The sequence below is a fragment of the Mauremys reevesii genome, linkage group 7 (assembly GCF_016161935.1).
Source record: "Mauremys reevesii isolate NIE-2019 linkage group 7, ASM1616193v1, whole genome shotgun sequence".
In the NCBI taxonomy this organism is placed as follows: Eukaryota; Metazoa; Chordata; order Testudines; family Geoemydidae; genus Mauremys; species Mauremys reevesii.
Genome location: NC_052629.1, coordinates 29967099 through 29984104, shown reverse-complemented (window position 1 = coordinate 29984104; position 17006 = coordinate 29967099). Strand labels below are relative to the sequence as shown.

The window sequence follows — 17006 nt, the reverse complement described above, 5'->3', positions numbered from 1 at the left end:
TTTAAGAAATTAATGTTTTAGTAAATTACTCTGTTGCTGCCATACACAAGGTCCAATAGTGGTGAACAAATGTAAGTAATGGAGGCAGGGAAACACTAGAGAAGGTGGAGGGGGCTTTGAATCTTTTTCTTCTCAAGTGGTTGTAATGTCAAGTTTATTTCATGACACTCTTGACTAAGAAGATAAGGGGCAAGGATTTCTCCACAGTTGCCCCCAGGGGACTTTATCAGTGTCCAGCCAAATTATTCAACCTGAGTATGGGGAGAAGTTTTCTGCCCATTAGAATAATCATGTACGTTAATTCGGTGGGTGAAATTTTGTGCTGCAGATCTAAGAGGTACAGCACAAATCTCTCAACATAGGTTGTGGGAGGAAAGTGGCTTAATGCCATCTTTGCAGATTCCAGTCTGCTGTGGGGGCCAAAATGATCCCCAGCATAACTAAGGCAGCCTGGAGAAGCTGTCTAAGTTATTGTGGCCTTTTCAGGCTGCCACATGGTTTGCAGCATAAGGCAGAACAGTAACAGAGGTATCTGTGATGTCTACACTACCTCACTTTCCCTTCCATCCAATCTGCGACCTATTTGCTGGGGCTTGCAGTAGTGGACTTGCAAGGCAGTGTAAGCTGCTTTGAAGAATTCTGAACTGGGGGATCCTCCGTTGGCCAGATCCAGGGCACTGTAGCATGGAAGTGCCATAGTGGAGTATTCCTGCCTATATATTTACAAATGTGAATTTTCATTTTAGAGATGTTATCTTTCATTAAAAACTCAATTATTTTTTGCAGATGAGAAAACTAATTTTAAAGCGACTTGTCAAAGTTAAGCACAAATTTAATTTAATGGATATTGTGAGCGATTATGAAGAAATTATATCTATGAGGTATAATTAAAAACTAAACTTTGAATTAATGAATGTATCACAAGATTATGAATTTATGCTAATGCATTACTTTATTAATATAATATTTTACTTGGCACTTTTATAATACTATATATTTTCAAATTGTTATATGAGAATTTAGCCACATGACTCTCACTGAGTTTAATGGATGTGACTTGGCTAAAAGCTAAAAAGAACATTTTAGGTGATAGTCATTTTAAAAGTGATTGTTTAACAGTGTGCAGTATGAACTTTTGGATTAATCGGTCAGAAAGGGAATAGGTAGAAAAATAGAAAGTTTTAATTGGTAATTTTTTTAATGTATGGTTCTATTCTGAAAATTGTCTAATTTTAGTATTTCATAAACTTGCTAATCTTGCTTCTGTGCAGGAGTAGCCGTTCATCATAATGAGTTGCTTGGGGAATATCAGGTTATCAGGTTTCATTTTTGGTCTCTATATCCTTTTTGGTATATATCCTCAGGAGTTATTGTGTTAAGAATGCAGAATTGGTTCTCAAACGGAACCTAAACTTCAGAAAGTTTGCTTCTTTTGGAAAAACCAGGAATCTGTAACCAGAAATCCATCATATTTTTCAGGAATACACCTCTACCCCAATATAACACTGCCCTCGGGAGCCAAAAAATCTTACCACATTATAGGTGAAACCGTGTTATATCGAACGTGCTTTGATCCACCAGAGCACGCAGCCCCCCCCCCCCCCCGGAGCGCTGCTTTACCGCATTATATCCGAATTTGTGTTATATCAGGTCGCATTATATCAGGGTAGAGATGTAGTTCCTATCATCTTTATCTTCTAAATTACATTTACATGAAAAGTGTCAAAAAGAATAATATATAAATTGTAAATATTAAAAGTGAAAATCAAATTTAAGAAACGAAACAAAACTTGATGAGATTAAATGAATTCTCTTTGCAGTTCCTTATTCATGAATCAATCAAGTAACATTTCAGAAGGAAGTCAGAATTATCAGCATGGGAAATTATCTTGATTCTGACCTCTTCCCTCAGTCTAAGACATTTTAGCTGCTGCTCTCTTCCTGAAAATACCAGAGGCAGTTCAGACTTGTCCTCAAGATCCTGGGACTTGGCCTACCCCTTCTACTCCTATGTTAGATTCTCTGCCTGTGGCGGTACAAACAGCAGCTGTTCAGTGCTCCCACATTATCCATTGCAATCTTAACATTTAAAGTAGATTTTGTGGCAACAGTGAGTCAGGCCCTCCCCATTTCCTCCATTTCTTAGGCTGAAATTTTAGAGGCTTTATTCTCCAAATGAGACCACCTGCTGAGCTCTTCTCAGTTTCTCACTTCTTGCATAACAACAGTGTGAGCCAAACAAGGAAAACCAGAGGCCAAGAGATGCTCGGTCTATTATGAGACCCTTCAGGAGCAATCGAAGCAGGACTCTAGTATGATTGCTCACAATTAGCAGGTCTCGCTCTGCCAAGGAAAGAGCTCAGAGTTTGCATCATTAGTTGGGGCCTTTGCTTCCCACCACACCTAGGGGCAATGGGAAGGGAAGGTCAATACTTTTCAGCTCCAGAGGGTCAGCAAACTGGATCACTGGATCATTCTCATCAATCAAGGACTCTTGATGTGAAAAAACTAGAACACTCCCAAGCCCAGTCCATCTCTGAGGGGGAAAGCTCCAGAGTCCTGTTCTAGGTTATTCTATAGTGGATCCTGGAACACAAAACTCAAGTCTAAATGCAGAAGTAATGCAGATTCTTTTCTATGTGAGGAAGATCACCTAAACTGTATCAGGGTTACCCATGCAACAGTGACAATGAACAGATAAGTTGATGGCTAAGCTGTCAGTGGATAGAATTTGGAACACTTCCCTGAACTAGGAAGTGTTTGGGTGATATCAAGTGAGGTGTACCTAACTGCATTAAGATTAAACCAAAGGCAAGACTCTTCTAGGCTTGGGAAGTGGATCAAAGACCACTGGGAAAACACCTGGCTCATGGATATCAGAATCTGCTTCTCTATAGTTTCCTTTCTGTGCTGGCATGAAGTTAGAGTAATTCAGAAGATAATGGAGGGAAAACTTGTTATTTTTTATAACCAAAGACCATAGTATTTTGACTTTAATAATAATAAAAAAATATTAATTAATATATGGAGATATACCTATCTCATAGAGCTGGAAGGGACCCTGAAAGGTCATCAAGTCCAGCCCCCTGCCTTCACTGGCAGGACCAAGTACTTATTTTGCCCCAGGTCCCTAAGTGGTCCCTTCAAGGACGAAACTCACAACCCTGGGTTTAGTAGGCCAATGCCCAAACCACTGAGCTATCCTTCCCTCCAATGGAGATATTCCAGAAGTCTCCACTCCATTTTCCCAGGTAGCATAATCTCCTATGACAGAGCCTACTCTTGCATCCCAATCCAGACTACCTAAGCGTGACAGTTTGGCTGTTGAGTAACAAGTCTTAAATAAAATGGGGCTACTTCTCCAAAGTTAATCTCCCATAGTTATTCTATCCCCTTGACTTATGCAAGTTTTGGACAGAATTCTTGTATTACTTTCAATATAGAAATGTGAGCACTGGGAAACCAGATGGTGCAGCTGTTCTGGATTTCTTACAGAATGACCTATGGATAGGCCTGACATCCACTGTGACATACCAGGTCTTTCAGTGTTGTAAACATAGGTGTATCCAAATCTCTGGTAGATCATCCCTAACACAGCATTTCTACACAAACCAGCACTGGCACTTATCTTCCTTATCTGGGATATGCTTATAGTGCTAGAAGCTTTCATAAATGATTCATTCATACTGATAGGTTCTAACTCTGGAAAACATCATCTTAATTCATTTTCTTCCACCCTATGCATCAGAACTTGAAAGCTTGCAAATCTCTGTAGTTAAGTGGGTTGAGTTTTGTATCACTGAAACATACTTAGCCTTGATTACAAAAGAGAACAGAATCTACTCAACACTTTCCACGGTAGCATTCGGGTAGAAAGGGCATCAGGTACTTTAAAGGAAATCTGTAAAGCTGTCAGCTGCTCATCAATCAACACTTTTTTAAAACACTACAAGCTTTACCTTCATTCTGTTGCAGAAACCTCCTTTTGGCAGGAGGATGTTCCAAACAGTGGTCCCAAAATGGATCAATATTACTGATTTTAGGGAAGGGTGAAAATTCTTCTTTTGTCCTACATATCTGACTATAGGGGGCTTGTATTGCACATTTCACTGTAGTTTCTAAATGTTTCCCAGGTGAATTAGATTTGCATGGTAAGGTCTGTAGTGGACTTTGTGGAGCCTTCGTGTTGAGGACAATCATAGAAAGGTAACACATTTTCCATTTTCTTAAATCATGTATAATAAAGGAAGATGTTTACATATAAAGCTGATTAAAACATTTTCAACTTTATCTAGCCAATTGAGGAATGCAGTTTTTAAGATAGGTGAACGTAGAAGACATTTAAAGCCGCAAAGAAAAGAGAGGAAAAAAGTTCCAGCACAAACAGTCTCTGATGGAGATGTTAAGCTTCTAATCAGAGTATTGAGAGCTTATAACATTCCTTCAAGAAATCCATCAGTTACTAGGTAGGAAACCATAGAAACAGAAGTTAGGGATGGTAAAAACCTATTAGGTAATTTGGTACATCCTCCACGTAGTCCAGGATTGTTCCCTAATTAATCTTTTCTAGAGTTTTGTCTAATTTAGTTTCTACCATTTCCCTTCTAAGAGTATTCCCATAGTTTTATAGATCTCACTTAAAAGAAGAAACAATGTAACTGACCAAAAGTGTAGATTATAGGAGTTTGTTAGTTATTCAACTCCAATGAAATCTGTATATTATCTGTAAGGAACAGTATGCTGTAGATAGTTCTGTTATGTGTTTAATGCTGCTTATATTGACATGGAATTGTTTAAGCTAACCACAATGCAGGGCTACTGTATAGTTATTGCTGCATAAATATACAGATTTTTTCCCCAGAAATGCAATTTTCTGCACTGTGATCAGGAACATAGGAATTGACATAGCAGGTCAGACCATATGCTTTGGTAGATGATGTAAAACCACCTTAGGATCAGCAATAACTTGCCCAGAAAAGTTCTATAGGATTGAGTCAGAGTACTGTGGTATTTGCATGGCAGTCTCCCAAGTCCTGCTCCCACCCATGTATAGATGTCCAATCCGGCAGAGGACTTTACGCAAGGAAGAATTCCACAGAGCTGTACTCTTTCCTTTTGCACTCCCAGATGGTAATCTGGTGGAGTATTCTACCTTCCACTCACAGGATAGAAAGTATGATGAGACTTCTTGTAACTGATTGATTGGTGTTTTTACTTATCAGATTGCTCATAATGTAACTTTTGACCCAAAGGCACTCTCTGATAATAATAGTTTGTTTAATGTTTTGCCTCTAAAATGAAGATCAGTTTGTAAGTCTCATAGAATTTAGTATTTTTCATGACTGCAACTGAATGACTGCATCAGCTATTTTTTTACAAGTATAGACTGTTGTCTTCACCCACTTAATATTTTCCTTTACTGTTTTATGTAATTACTCATTTAATATTCTTCTAGTAAGACTGGAAAATTAAGTGAAGTATTTGCAAGTTGGAACTAAATTTAAAAACATCATATAAGTTTTATAATACAGCAAACAAAAACAGTTGCTATTTACATTGGATGAGCACAATTTTCTTTCTAGCTACCACAAATATTAATCTAAATAGACATATTTTAACACACCAAGCCTGATTTAAGAGCTACTGCATCATGAGAAACATTTTCATTAAGGCTAACATACTGCTAGGGCATAAAGTAGGAAATGAAAGTATTTACAGAAAAATTTATTCAGAGTGGTACATTACATGTCATTGGTATAGTTTTGACAAACATTTAAAAACTTGTTTAAAATATTAGTACTTTATTATTTGGATAAAGTAGGAGAAGCTCATGACTTTCAATGCTTGTACTGTAGACTCAATTCATGAAGACATTTACTCTTTATTATACTTTATGGCTGAGCAAAGCAAGGTCTAACATTCCATTTGATGGGATTTCTGTTTGTCTGTATTTCTAAGGCATAAAGAAAAGAAATTAGAAGGTGGATGGAATGTGGGGGACACAAAGCCCTGGGCCTGAGGGGGAAAATGGGGGACAATGGTATGGGGGCCATGGGAACCACACAGGTTGCTGGCATGGGATGGGGAAGAATGAGGGGGGACCCAGAGCCCCCCCATGGTAAAGAAAGGGAAAATATAGGGAAGGAGAAATTAAGCAGTAGAGAGAAACCCTGGCATTTTGGAGAGGGGGAGGATGGGGACATACAGAACACGTGGCAGGGGGAAGAATGGGGAACCTGAAGGGGAGAATAGTGTGGAGAGGAGAGATGAGGGGAGCACACTGACCCCCTGGCATGGGGAGAGAACAAGGGGCAAAGGTGGGAGGGGGGAGATGGGATGTTAGGGGCATAAAGAGCCCCTGGAATGTGGGGAAAATGGGGGCACAGAATGTCTGGCAGGGGGAAGAATGGGGACCTTGATTTGGGGGAAGGCGAGAATTGGGTGGAGAGGGGAAAATGAAGGGAGCACACAGCCCCTGGCATGGGGAGAGAATGAAGGACAATGGTTTAGGGCAAGGGAGACAGTGGGGCCACATACAGGCCCTAGAATGTGGCAGAGAGAGGAAGAGGAGGACACACTGAGCCCCTGGCAGAGAAGGAAGAACAGGGGACCCTTGTATGGGAACATGGGTACACAGCCTCTGGCATGTGGGGGAGGAGGGAATTGGGGTGCACAATGAACCCCTAGCATGTAGCAGTGAGGGGATATGTAGAGACCGGGGCATGAGGGATGGGAAGGTGGCTCACAGGGAACTAGTTGGAAGTGCAGGAGGAAATGGAGGAATGAAAGGAGGCCCTGGTTTGTGCAGTGTGCTCAGCCTACAAAAGTAACAAAGTGTGCAATCCTTTCATTTATTTGGCGTTCAGCTGCATAATGAAAGACTAATTCAGTGTATAAACATGTAGGAATGGTTTGTGAGAGTACAGATGTCTAGCATAATGGTTGCCAAATCCAATCAAATTCTTGTGCAGTTCTGAGCTCTTGTTTATCTGAAACAAAGAAAAAGTAAATGCCTTGAGAGAGTATGCATCTAAGAATGTGTGCCTCATTCCAAACTTGCTATGCAAATAATTAGCATTACAAAACAACAGTCTATAACTTTCATGCAATTGGACATTGTTTGCAATAATGGATAGGCTGATTCCTTCACAGAATGCAAATCATATTTAGCAACAATAATTAACTTAGAGATGGTTTATTCATTATTTCATCCATGGTATATTACAATACCCCAAATGTAAAGAAAAAATTCACTGTGGTTCTGAGATTAGTGTGAAAATAAAACAAAACTACAACATGAAAGAGACTCAGCAATAGCTTAACGTGCCCAAAAATAATTTATGAAAATTTCAGTCAAAGAGAAGTGAGAGTCCATCTAGGAGCTAAAATGTGGAAATTGTGTCCCTGAGAGAGACAGCCTCACCAGCTGCTCATAAACGCAGAATCAAAAGCTGCCAAGTGTTGGGAGGGGACATTCAGATTGGGCCTTTGGGCTGAAGTTTATTTTGCCTAAAAACTGCATGAAGTTTAACATGTTATCAAAGGACTTTATAATTAATAGAAATGGATTATCATAGTTTTAGGGATAACTATGCTTCTGTGGAAGCTGAGTTGGCTGGAGAAGCAGGCCAGCAGGAGTGCCAATTAAGGAGGGTGGAGAGGCACTCTTCCCTCCCCCCGAGTTTCAAACCACATTATAATTTTACCAACAGGCATGGTGCTGGAGGTGCTTGTGGAAACTATAGCCACCCCAAAATTGCCTTTGCTCCCCTGTATCCACCCCTCCCAGAACTGGGTGCCCAGCCCATAGCAGATGCTCTCTGGCTGCCCAGCTTCCACCACCCTTCCCACACTCCCAATAGACACTCTCCCTCTCTCTCACACTCACTCTCTCTCTCACACTTCCCAAAGAAGTCTCCCCCTCTTTGGGATGCTGATCCATGGCTGGTGCGGCATGGGGGGAGCTCGCCTGATGCAAGAGGTGGCTATGTCCTAGTGGGTCTCTGCTGGGGTTGGGGGACAGGTAGCCCGTCTATGCTGATGCCTCTGGCTCAGGAGGGGGAGCTATGGCTTCTGTTGTACTGAACAAGCTCATCTTAGAGACAGGCGCAGACATACTCAGACACACACACAGTCTCTTTCTTTCTCTCTCTCACTCACACACACACACACACACTCCCCCAAAACACACACACACATTTCTCTCTCTCTCTCTCTCACACACACACTTTCTCTAACATTATTATTCTTGTTGTTACTTCTTGCTACTTCCTGTCAAAATGTGCAGTGCACATATATTCTCTGTAACTTTATTCTTTCAGAGTTTAAGGATTATAGTACTGATATTTTAGTTTTTTTGTCTGGTCTGTGCATTTCATAATTTTATTTCTCTCTTATGCTTAAATTTAATTCTTTGAGTAGTGAGTTCTAAAATGCCTAATCTGTCCTCGTTGGAGTAATTATCATTATTACTTTTATTACCATATTTTGCTTTGTCAGTATTTATTTAAAGTGGTACAATCAAATAATAGTATCCTTCTAGAATGTAAATTTAGTTTGTACTCACCTTAGCAGTGCCCGTTTAAAATCAGTTAGCTAAACACATAAATATAGACACCATGCAGATGGTCACTTATTTTCAGATTGTATTTTTAATTATATCTGTAAAATAACTTAAAAAAACCAAATGTGGTTCCAAGTCTGATTCTAATAGTAGTGATAGAGTCAGATGTTAGTGAGTCATGTCCATAATTGTGATTGGTAAACATAAATGCCAAAATAATAGAAAAAATTAATCCCGTTCTTAATAAAAGAGAAAAAAATCACATATGTTAAAATTAAGTAAATGTGGTTTTAGTAGAATGAAAAACTATAGACTAAAATGGAATAGATAATGGCAGTAACAGAGTGTGTCTGTTAGAGAAAGTAAGCAGATTTTATTTATTTTTATTTATCTCTAAGGATAGTGTATCAAAGTATCAAACTTATGTTTCTTGTATCTGTGTTAAGGCTCCAAAACTGATCCCAAGGCTTGGGATTGTGAATATCTTGCTGTATTATCTCCTGATTGTTCTAAATTTACATATAAATGTAAAATATGGCTTTAATTGGTGTTGTGTGTATATATATATTTCTTTTTTTAAATAGGAAGTAGATACAGTGCTCCTGTCAGCTAATTTCTAAGTTATTTGCAAAAAACAAAACCTAGAATTTTCAGGTGCCTAAGTAGCCCCTGGAATCATGGTTAAAGTTACCCCTCTGCCCCCAAAAGCTGAAATGGCATCCCTGCAGACCAGGCACACAAGTACCGTGGCAGCGCCAGGTGGCATAATATGTCCAAACTGAAATGACTTCAATGAGATTTTGACTGGAACAATGGAGTGGCTGCATGATCAGGCCCATAGTTTTAGACATTTCTTCATTTTAGGGATTTATATTTTGATTTGTATTACTGATTTTGTTAGATGTTCTTTATAAGTATGTATAACATCTGTAAATAGTAACTAGTTATCTGTAGCATCTGTAAATAATGAACTAATACAAACAATTGCCATGTAGATTAAAAAGAAAAGCTGGTTGAAATGTGTATGTCATTCATGTTTTATATCTAAAGACCAGCAGGTGTTCATTCGCCAGCATATGCAATTAATCAGCTGTCCCGGAGTAGACATCTGCTATCAGGCAACTCATCATACACATCTGATTCTCCAAGTGAGGTAAATAACTTAAATTACTCAAACAACCAAAAAAAGCCCCTCCCCCAAAGAATGAATCATTTTGTATTGTTTAAAAGTAGGGCTGTCGATTAATCACATTTAACTCACGTGATTAACTCAAAAAATTTATCGCGATTAAAAAAATTAATCACGATTAATCACACTGTTAAACAATAGAATATCAATTGAAATGTATTAAATATTTTGGATGTTTCTCTACTTTTTCAAATATATTAATTTCTATTTCTACACAGAATACAAAGTGTACAGTGCTCCCTTTATATTATTATTTTTTATTACAAATATTTGCACTGTAAAAATGATAAACAAAAGAAATTGTATTTTTCAATTAACCTCACAAGTACTGTAGTGCAATATCTTTATCATGAAAGTGTAACTAACAAATGTAGATTTTTTTGTTACATGACTGCACTCAAAACCAAAACAATGTAAAACTTTAGACCCTACAAGTCCACTCAGTCCTACTTCTTGTTCAGCCAATTGCTAAGACAAACAAGTTTTTTTACATTTATGGGAGATACTGCTGCCTGCTTCTTATATACAGTGTCACCTGAAAGTCAGAATAGGTGTTCGCGTGGGACTTTTGTAGCCGGCATTGCAAGATATCTATGCGCCAGATATGGTAAACATTCATATGTCCCTTCATGCTTCGGCAACCATTCCAGACAATATGCTTCCATGCTGAGGATGCTCATTAAAAAATAATGCATTAATTAAATTTGAGACTGAACTCCTTGGGGGAGAATTGTATGTCTCCTGTCCTGTTTTACTCACATTCTGCCATATGTTTCATGTTATAGCAGTCTCAGATGATTACCCAGTACATGTTTGTTTTAAGAACACTTTCACAGCAGATTTGACAAAACGCAAAGAAGGTACCAATGTGAGATTTCTAAAGATAGCTACAGCACTCAACCCAAGGTTTAAGAATCTGAAGTGCTGTCCAAAATCTGAGAGGGACAAGGTGTGGGGCATGCTTTCGGAAGTTTTAAAAGAGCAACACTCAGATGTGGAAACTGCAGAACACAAACCACCAAAAAAAATAAAATGAACCTGGTGGCATCTGACTCAGAGGATGAAAATGAACATGTGTCAGTTGGTCCGCTCTACTTTGGATCGTTATCTGCAATGATGGTTGAAGCATGAAGGGACATATGAGTCTTTAGTGCATCTGGCACGTAAATATCTTGTTCTGCCAGCTACAACTGTGCCATGCGAATGCCTGTTCTCGCTTTCAGGTGACATTGTGAACAAGAACCAGACAGCATTATCTCCTGCAAATTGTAACCAAACTTGTTTGTCTGAGCGATTGGCTGAAGTAGGACTGAGTGGACTTGTAGGCTCTAAAGTTTTACATTGTTTTATTTTTGAATGCAGTTATTTTTTTGTACATAATTCTAAATTTGTAAATTCAACTTTTAGAACTTTGAAAGAGATTGAATTACAGTACTTGTATTAGGTGAATTGAAAGATACTATTTTTTGTTTTTTTACAGTGCAAATATTTGTAATCACAAATAAATATAAAGTGAGCACTGTACACTTCGTATTCTGTGTTGTAATTGAAATCAATATATTTGAAAATGTAGAAAACATCCAAAAATATTTAAAGAAATGGTATTCTATTATTGTTTAACAGCGCTATTAATTGCAATTATTTTTTTTAATCGTTTGACAGCCCTATTTAAAAGGCATGACAAAGGCTTCAAACAATATGTTGACAATGGATAAGAGGGCAAAGTTTACTTTCTTTATTGTAACCATATCTGCTGTGTCAATACTTATTTAAATGGTCCCTCACCAATATATTGATTTGGGACAAAATTCCCCCTGACATTTAAGAATTTGTTCTTATTCTTTAAAAAGATCTCCAATCCTTTGTTCTGTTACAGCCTGTTTTTGCTTCAGTACCTCTGGTATTTTGAGGGATTTCAATTTCATTATTGTACACATTAAATATGTATTTTTATGGTAACGTCTCAAAATGCGTATTTTCTGATTTTGGACAGCAGTGGTTTCCAACCTTTTCAGCCTGAGAACTGAACATTATTTAAAAAAGGTCAAGGGCCACAATCAACATTTTTGGGCTTTCTGTTCTGTTCTGCTCAGTCTAAAGGGAGCCAGAACCACCTGTAGGTCCCATGCTGGGGATTTCCCCAACATGGGGTTAGTCCAAGGATCAGCAACCCTTGGCCCATGATGCTTCCCGCAGCCCCTATTGGCCTGGAACAGCGAACCACAGCCAGCGGGCGCAGCGATCGTCCGAACCTGCAGACACTGCAGGTAAACAAACCGTCCCAGCCCACCAGCGGATTTCCCTGATGGGCTGTGAGCCAAAGGTTGCCGATCCCTGGGTTAGTCCCAGTGGGCACAGAGAAATCATAGATGGCTTCTGTGTCTCCTTTCCCACAGCCCCTGTCACAGGAGCATTTCAAGGTTAGGAAGAGGTATGCTGGGGTTGGGAGGAAAAGTGATCAGAGTGCACTGTGGTCTGGTTATTGCTTTCACCCACGAAAGCTTATGCTCCAATACATCTGTTAGTCTTTAAGGTGCCACAGGACTCTTTGTTGCTTTTTACAGATCCAGACTAACACGGCTCCCCCTCTGATATTTTCTTCTTAACACTCACCATTCATGGCCGCAGTTTAGAGTCTCTAGAGCCTCAGGTTGGGCTCCACTGATGTATAATGATGACTCTAAATTTAAACTGATATTAATAAAAAACTAATTTTCAGAAATCTTAGAAGACAATGAAAATTAAACTGTATTTGGGAGACTTTCAGTCTTGTAGAACTTAATAACCTGTAAGTGTTAATATATCATAAGAGTTGGAATCATATCTTAATATAAATTCTAGAGATAAGGGTCATCTTTAATGAGGGTATCGTTATATGTACTGAGCAACTGTTATCTAAAAATAAATAGCGCTTGACCAGATGTATCATTTGTCAGTCACTAATGTACTGAGTAAATAAGCTGGTTAATTTCCATGTGTTATTCACCAGGGAGCTGGACTTTAATGAATAACATTTTCTTAGTTGCTACTTGCTTGCAGGTAGGGTAGGGGCAGGGAAACTTTTTGGCCTGAGGGACGCATCGGGTTTTGGAAATGGTATGGCGGGCCAGTTAGGGGAGGCTGTACCTCCCCAAACCACCAGGCATGGCCCGGCCTCCACCCCCTATAACCCCTCTGCTTCTCGCCCCCTGATGGCCCCACCCTGGGACTCCTGCCCCATCCACACACCCCCACTCCCTGTCCCCTGACTGCCCCCGGACCCCCGACTGCCCCTGCTGTCCCATCCAACCCCACTTCCTTCCTGACTGCCCCCTGGGACTCCTGCACCCATTCAACCCCCTGTTCCCCGCCCTCTAACCGCCCTGACCACCATCCTGAACTCCTCTGCCCTCTATCCAACCCCCTCTGCTCCCTGCCTCCTTACAGAGCTTCCTAGAGCACCAGTGGCTGGCGGCGCTACAGCCACGCCGTCCAGCTGGAGCCAGCCACTCCACAGCGCAGCTGCAGAGCACCGGGTCAGGCTGGGCTCTGCAGCTGTGCTGCTCGGCCTCCCAGAGCATTGCGCCGGCGGCACAGCGCCCTGAGGCTCTGGGGAAGGGGGAACAGTGGGGGAGGGGCCGGGGGCTAGCCTCCCAGGCCAGGAGCTCAGAGGCCGAGCAGGAGGGTCCCGTGGGGCAGATGTGGCCTGTGGGCTGTAGTTTGGCCACCACTCAGGTAGGGAGGACAGATGTCTCAATTTTATAGGGACAATCCCGATTTTTGGGTCTTTTTCTTATATAGGCTCCTATTATCCCCCACCCTCGTCCCAATTTTTCACATTTGCTGTCTGGTCACCCAACTTGCAGGTAACCACAATCTCCCTGTTGCTGTCATCCTAGCCTCTTTCTGCTATATCGCTAGGCTTGACAGAATTCAATTTTATATTTTTTTGTAATTTTGATGGATAATGTTGATACTTATTTTAAGTATTTTTTTATTTTTATAAATTTAAATTTTCACACCTCTGCAAAATTGAGTTTTAAGTGATTTTTTTTATTTTCGCTATTTAAATTTTTACAATTGTGAGAAAGTTTAGGGGGTCAGACAATAATTATTTAGACACTGAGATTCAGAATAATAGTTTTCAAACCGCTAAGCACACACTATTAACATCTCGTGTCAAAATATAAAAGTATCCTTATATCAAATGCTAATAAGTTCACAAACAGCATTTTTCTTACTTTGCCTACCTGTAAATTTTAATTATCAATAGAAATATTTTTTTCATTGGTTTCTGTGTGTATGGTGAAATTGACATTTACCAACATTTATCAATAAAAATCTGATCTTTCCAAAGTCATATGTAGCATTGATGTCAAGACATATAAGCAGGGCCGGTGCAACCATTTAGGCAAACTAGGCGGCTGCCTAGGGCGCCTAGTGGTTGGGGGCGCCTAAAAGCCCGCTCAGGCGAGGAGGTGGAGTGGAGGTGAGGGGGGGCACGGGGAGGGCCACCCGCAGTAACGAGGGTGGGGGGCGCACAGGGGAACCGCTCCCTGCCCAAGATCACCTCCGCTCTGCCTCCTCCACTGAGCACACAGCCCCCGCTTTAAGTCTCCTCCAATTGGCGCCCAAGCCTGGGAAGGGAGAATTAGAGCAGCACCGGCGTGCCCAGCAGAGGAGGTGGAGCCGAGGTGAGCTGGGGCGGGCTCCCCAGGCGTGGTTAGCTGCTGTGGGGGCGGGGGGGGAGTCTCCCCAGGCAGGGTTAGCGTCTGTGGGGGGGAAGTCTCTCCAGGCGGGGTTCCCCTGGCAGGGTTAGCTTCCGTGGGGGGGAGGAGGAAGTCTCCCCAGGCGGGGTTAGCTGCTGCGGTGGGGGGGGCTCCCCGGGCAGGGTTAGCTTCTGTGGGGTGGGGGAAGTCTCCCCAGGCGGGGTTAGCTGCCGCAGGGGGGCTCCCCAGGTGGGGTTAGCTGCCCCAGGAGAGAGTAGCTGCTGCGGGGGGGAGGCTTCCTGGGCGGGGGGGGGGGTGTCGGGCTCCCCGGGTGGGTGGCTGTGTTACCTGCTGTGGGGGGGGGGGGCAGGGTTAGCTGGGGGGGGGGGCGCAAGATGGAAGTTTCGCCTAGGGCGCGAAACTTCCTTGCACCGGCCCTGCATATAAGATATTAAATCAACAAAATTAAATTCAGCAAAGACAAATGCTAAATACTACACTCAGGAAGAAAAAATCAAATGTACAACTACAAAATGGGGAATAACTGGCTAACTGGTAGTACTGCTGAGAAGAATCTGGGGGTTATAGTGGGTCACAAATTGAATATGAGCCAACATTGTGATGGAATTGTAAAAAAGGCTAATATTGCTCTGGAGTGTATTAACAGAAACATTGTATGTAAGACACGGGAGGTAATTGTCTGCTCTACTTGGCCCTGGTGAGCCCTCAACTGGAGTGCTGTGTCCAGTTCTGGGTTCCACACTTTATGAAAGATTGCATGAATTGGAGAGAGTCCAGAGAGCAACAAAAATGATAAAATTCTCCTGGGGGAATTCTGCATCAAAATATTAAAAATTCTACAAAATTTGGCAAATTTTATTTGTCAAAATAGCACTATATAATCACACCAGTTTCAATTATTTTGGTAATTTATTTCAAAATACCTGTCAGCAAGTTTGTCGGAAGCAATACAGACACACAACAAATTCCCCCAGGAGTAGAGAGTTAAAGAAACCCCTATGACAACCCAGTTCCTGCTTCTCTGTCGTCCCCTCCCTGAACCCAGCCATGCCCCCCACCAGACACTCATCCCCCCCCCCCCAGCCCAGCTGCAGGGCCACCCCAACCCAGACACTCTCAAACCCTACTCTCCTAGAGCCCAGGGATCCAGAGGGAGAAACAGCCTGATGCTGGGTCGCAGGCTTATTGGAGTTTCCTCCATACTGCTGCCTTCTTCCTTCAGGGTGTGCGGGGAACTGCACCTTCTGGGAACCCTCCAGTTTGCTCCCCGATCCCGCAGCCTTGTCTTCCATTTGTGAGGTGGGCTCTGCCGGGTCCAGCGGCCCCTAGTGGGAGCCAACATTACTACAGCCCATTTATGTTGGGGAAAAAAGGAAATTCTGTGTGCACAACATTAATTTCTACAAAATTCTGAATTGTGCAGTGGTGCAGAATTCCCCCAGGAGTATAAAAGGTGTAGAAAACCTGACCTTTAACAAAACTGGGCAAGCTTAGTCTTGAGAAAAGAAGACTTGGGGGGAGGATCTGATAACAGTCTGCAAATAAGTTCAGAGCTGTTACAAAGAGGATGGTGATCAATTGTTCTTCATGTCCACTGAAGGTAGGACAGGAAGTAATCGTCTTAATCTGCAGCAAGGAGGATTTAGGTTAGATATTAGGGAAAACTTTATAAGGGTAGTTAAGTTCTGGAATAGGTTGCCAAGGGAGATTGTGGAATCCCTGTCACTGGAGGTTTTTAAGAACAGGTTAGACAAACATCTGTTAGGGATAGTCTAGGGGTTTACTTGGTCCTGCCTCAGCATGAGGGGCTGGACTTGATGACCTCTTGAGGTCCCTACATTTTTATTATTCTATAAGATGATGTGGAAATAAAACAAAGCAGTACAAATATAATAAAGTGTATGATTTTTGTGTTTTAGATGACAGTGCATCCATTTGTAGAAGTTTCTTTCCAGCACACAGTTTATCAAACTAGCACTGCAGATGGATCTCATCCATGCTGGAATGAAGAACTTCAAGTGGATTTTATGTAAGTTGGCCAAATACTTCTCCATGAAAAATGTACAAGAAAATAAAAGTATTTGAATGCTCTAGTGAAGGAGTCAAAGTTTCCCATGGTTAGGTGGTTATATTTTGTTTAAAAAGTATTTTAAAGTTTTTCATTTAGCCTGCTGAACTCATCTGCCTTTCTGTATCTGTGTATAAGAATTGGAGATGCAGTAGGAGGATTGAATGATTTAGGGCAATGGTTTTCAACCTTATTTCATTTTCGGCCCCTTAAAAAATTTAGAATGGAGGTGCGGACCACTTTGGAAATCTTAGAAATAGTCTGCAGACCTCCAGGGGTACCCAGTCCACAGATTGAAAACTACTGGTTTAGGGTAATGGTTCTCAATCTTTTCCATACCATGACCCTGTATTTCAACAGAAAAAAGTTTCAAGACTTCCCTCCCTTGTAGTCATAAAGAAAAGGAGGTTGGCTGCAACCTTCTTGCACATATTCATGACCCTGAGGCTAATACATTAGGAATGGGATACATTGTTT

General features: G+C 41.3%; 1 protein-coding gene across 5 annotated transcripts in view; it reads left to right on the top strand.

Moving 5' to 3' along the window:
• The window catches only part of CC2D2B (coiled-coil and C2 domain containing 2B), a 112399-nt gene that overhangs the window by 60005 nt on the left and 35388 nt on the right, over positions 1–17006 (top strand). For 3 of the 5 annotated variants that reach the window (XM_039482535.1, XM_039482533.1, XM_039482536.1), the window contains 4 exons: positions 787–881; positions 4296–4466; positions 9614–9716; positions 16381–16490. In XM_039482535.1, coding sequence (XP_039338469.1) covers positions 787–881; positions 4296–4466; positions 9614–9716; positions 16381–16490 — 479 coding nt within the window. Of the gene's footprint in view, positions 1–786; positions 882–3959; positions 4207–4295; positions 4467–9613; positions 9717–16380; positions 16491–17006 lie in introns of those variants that run through there. The other 2 variants (XM_039482538.1, XM_039482537.1) reach the window with 2 other exon arrangements.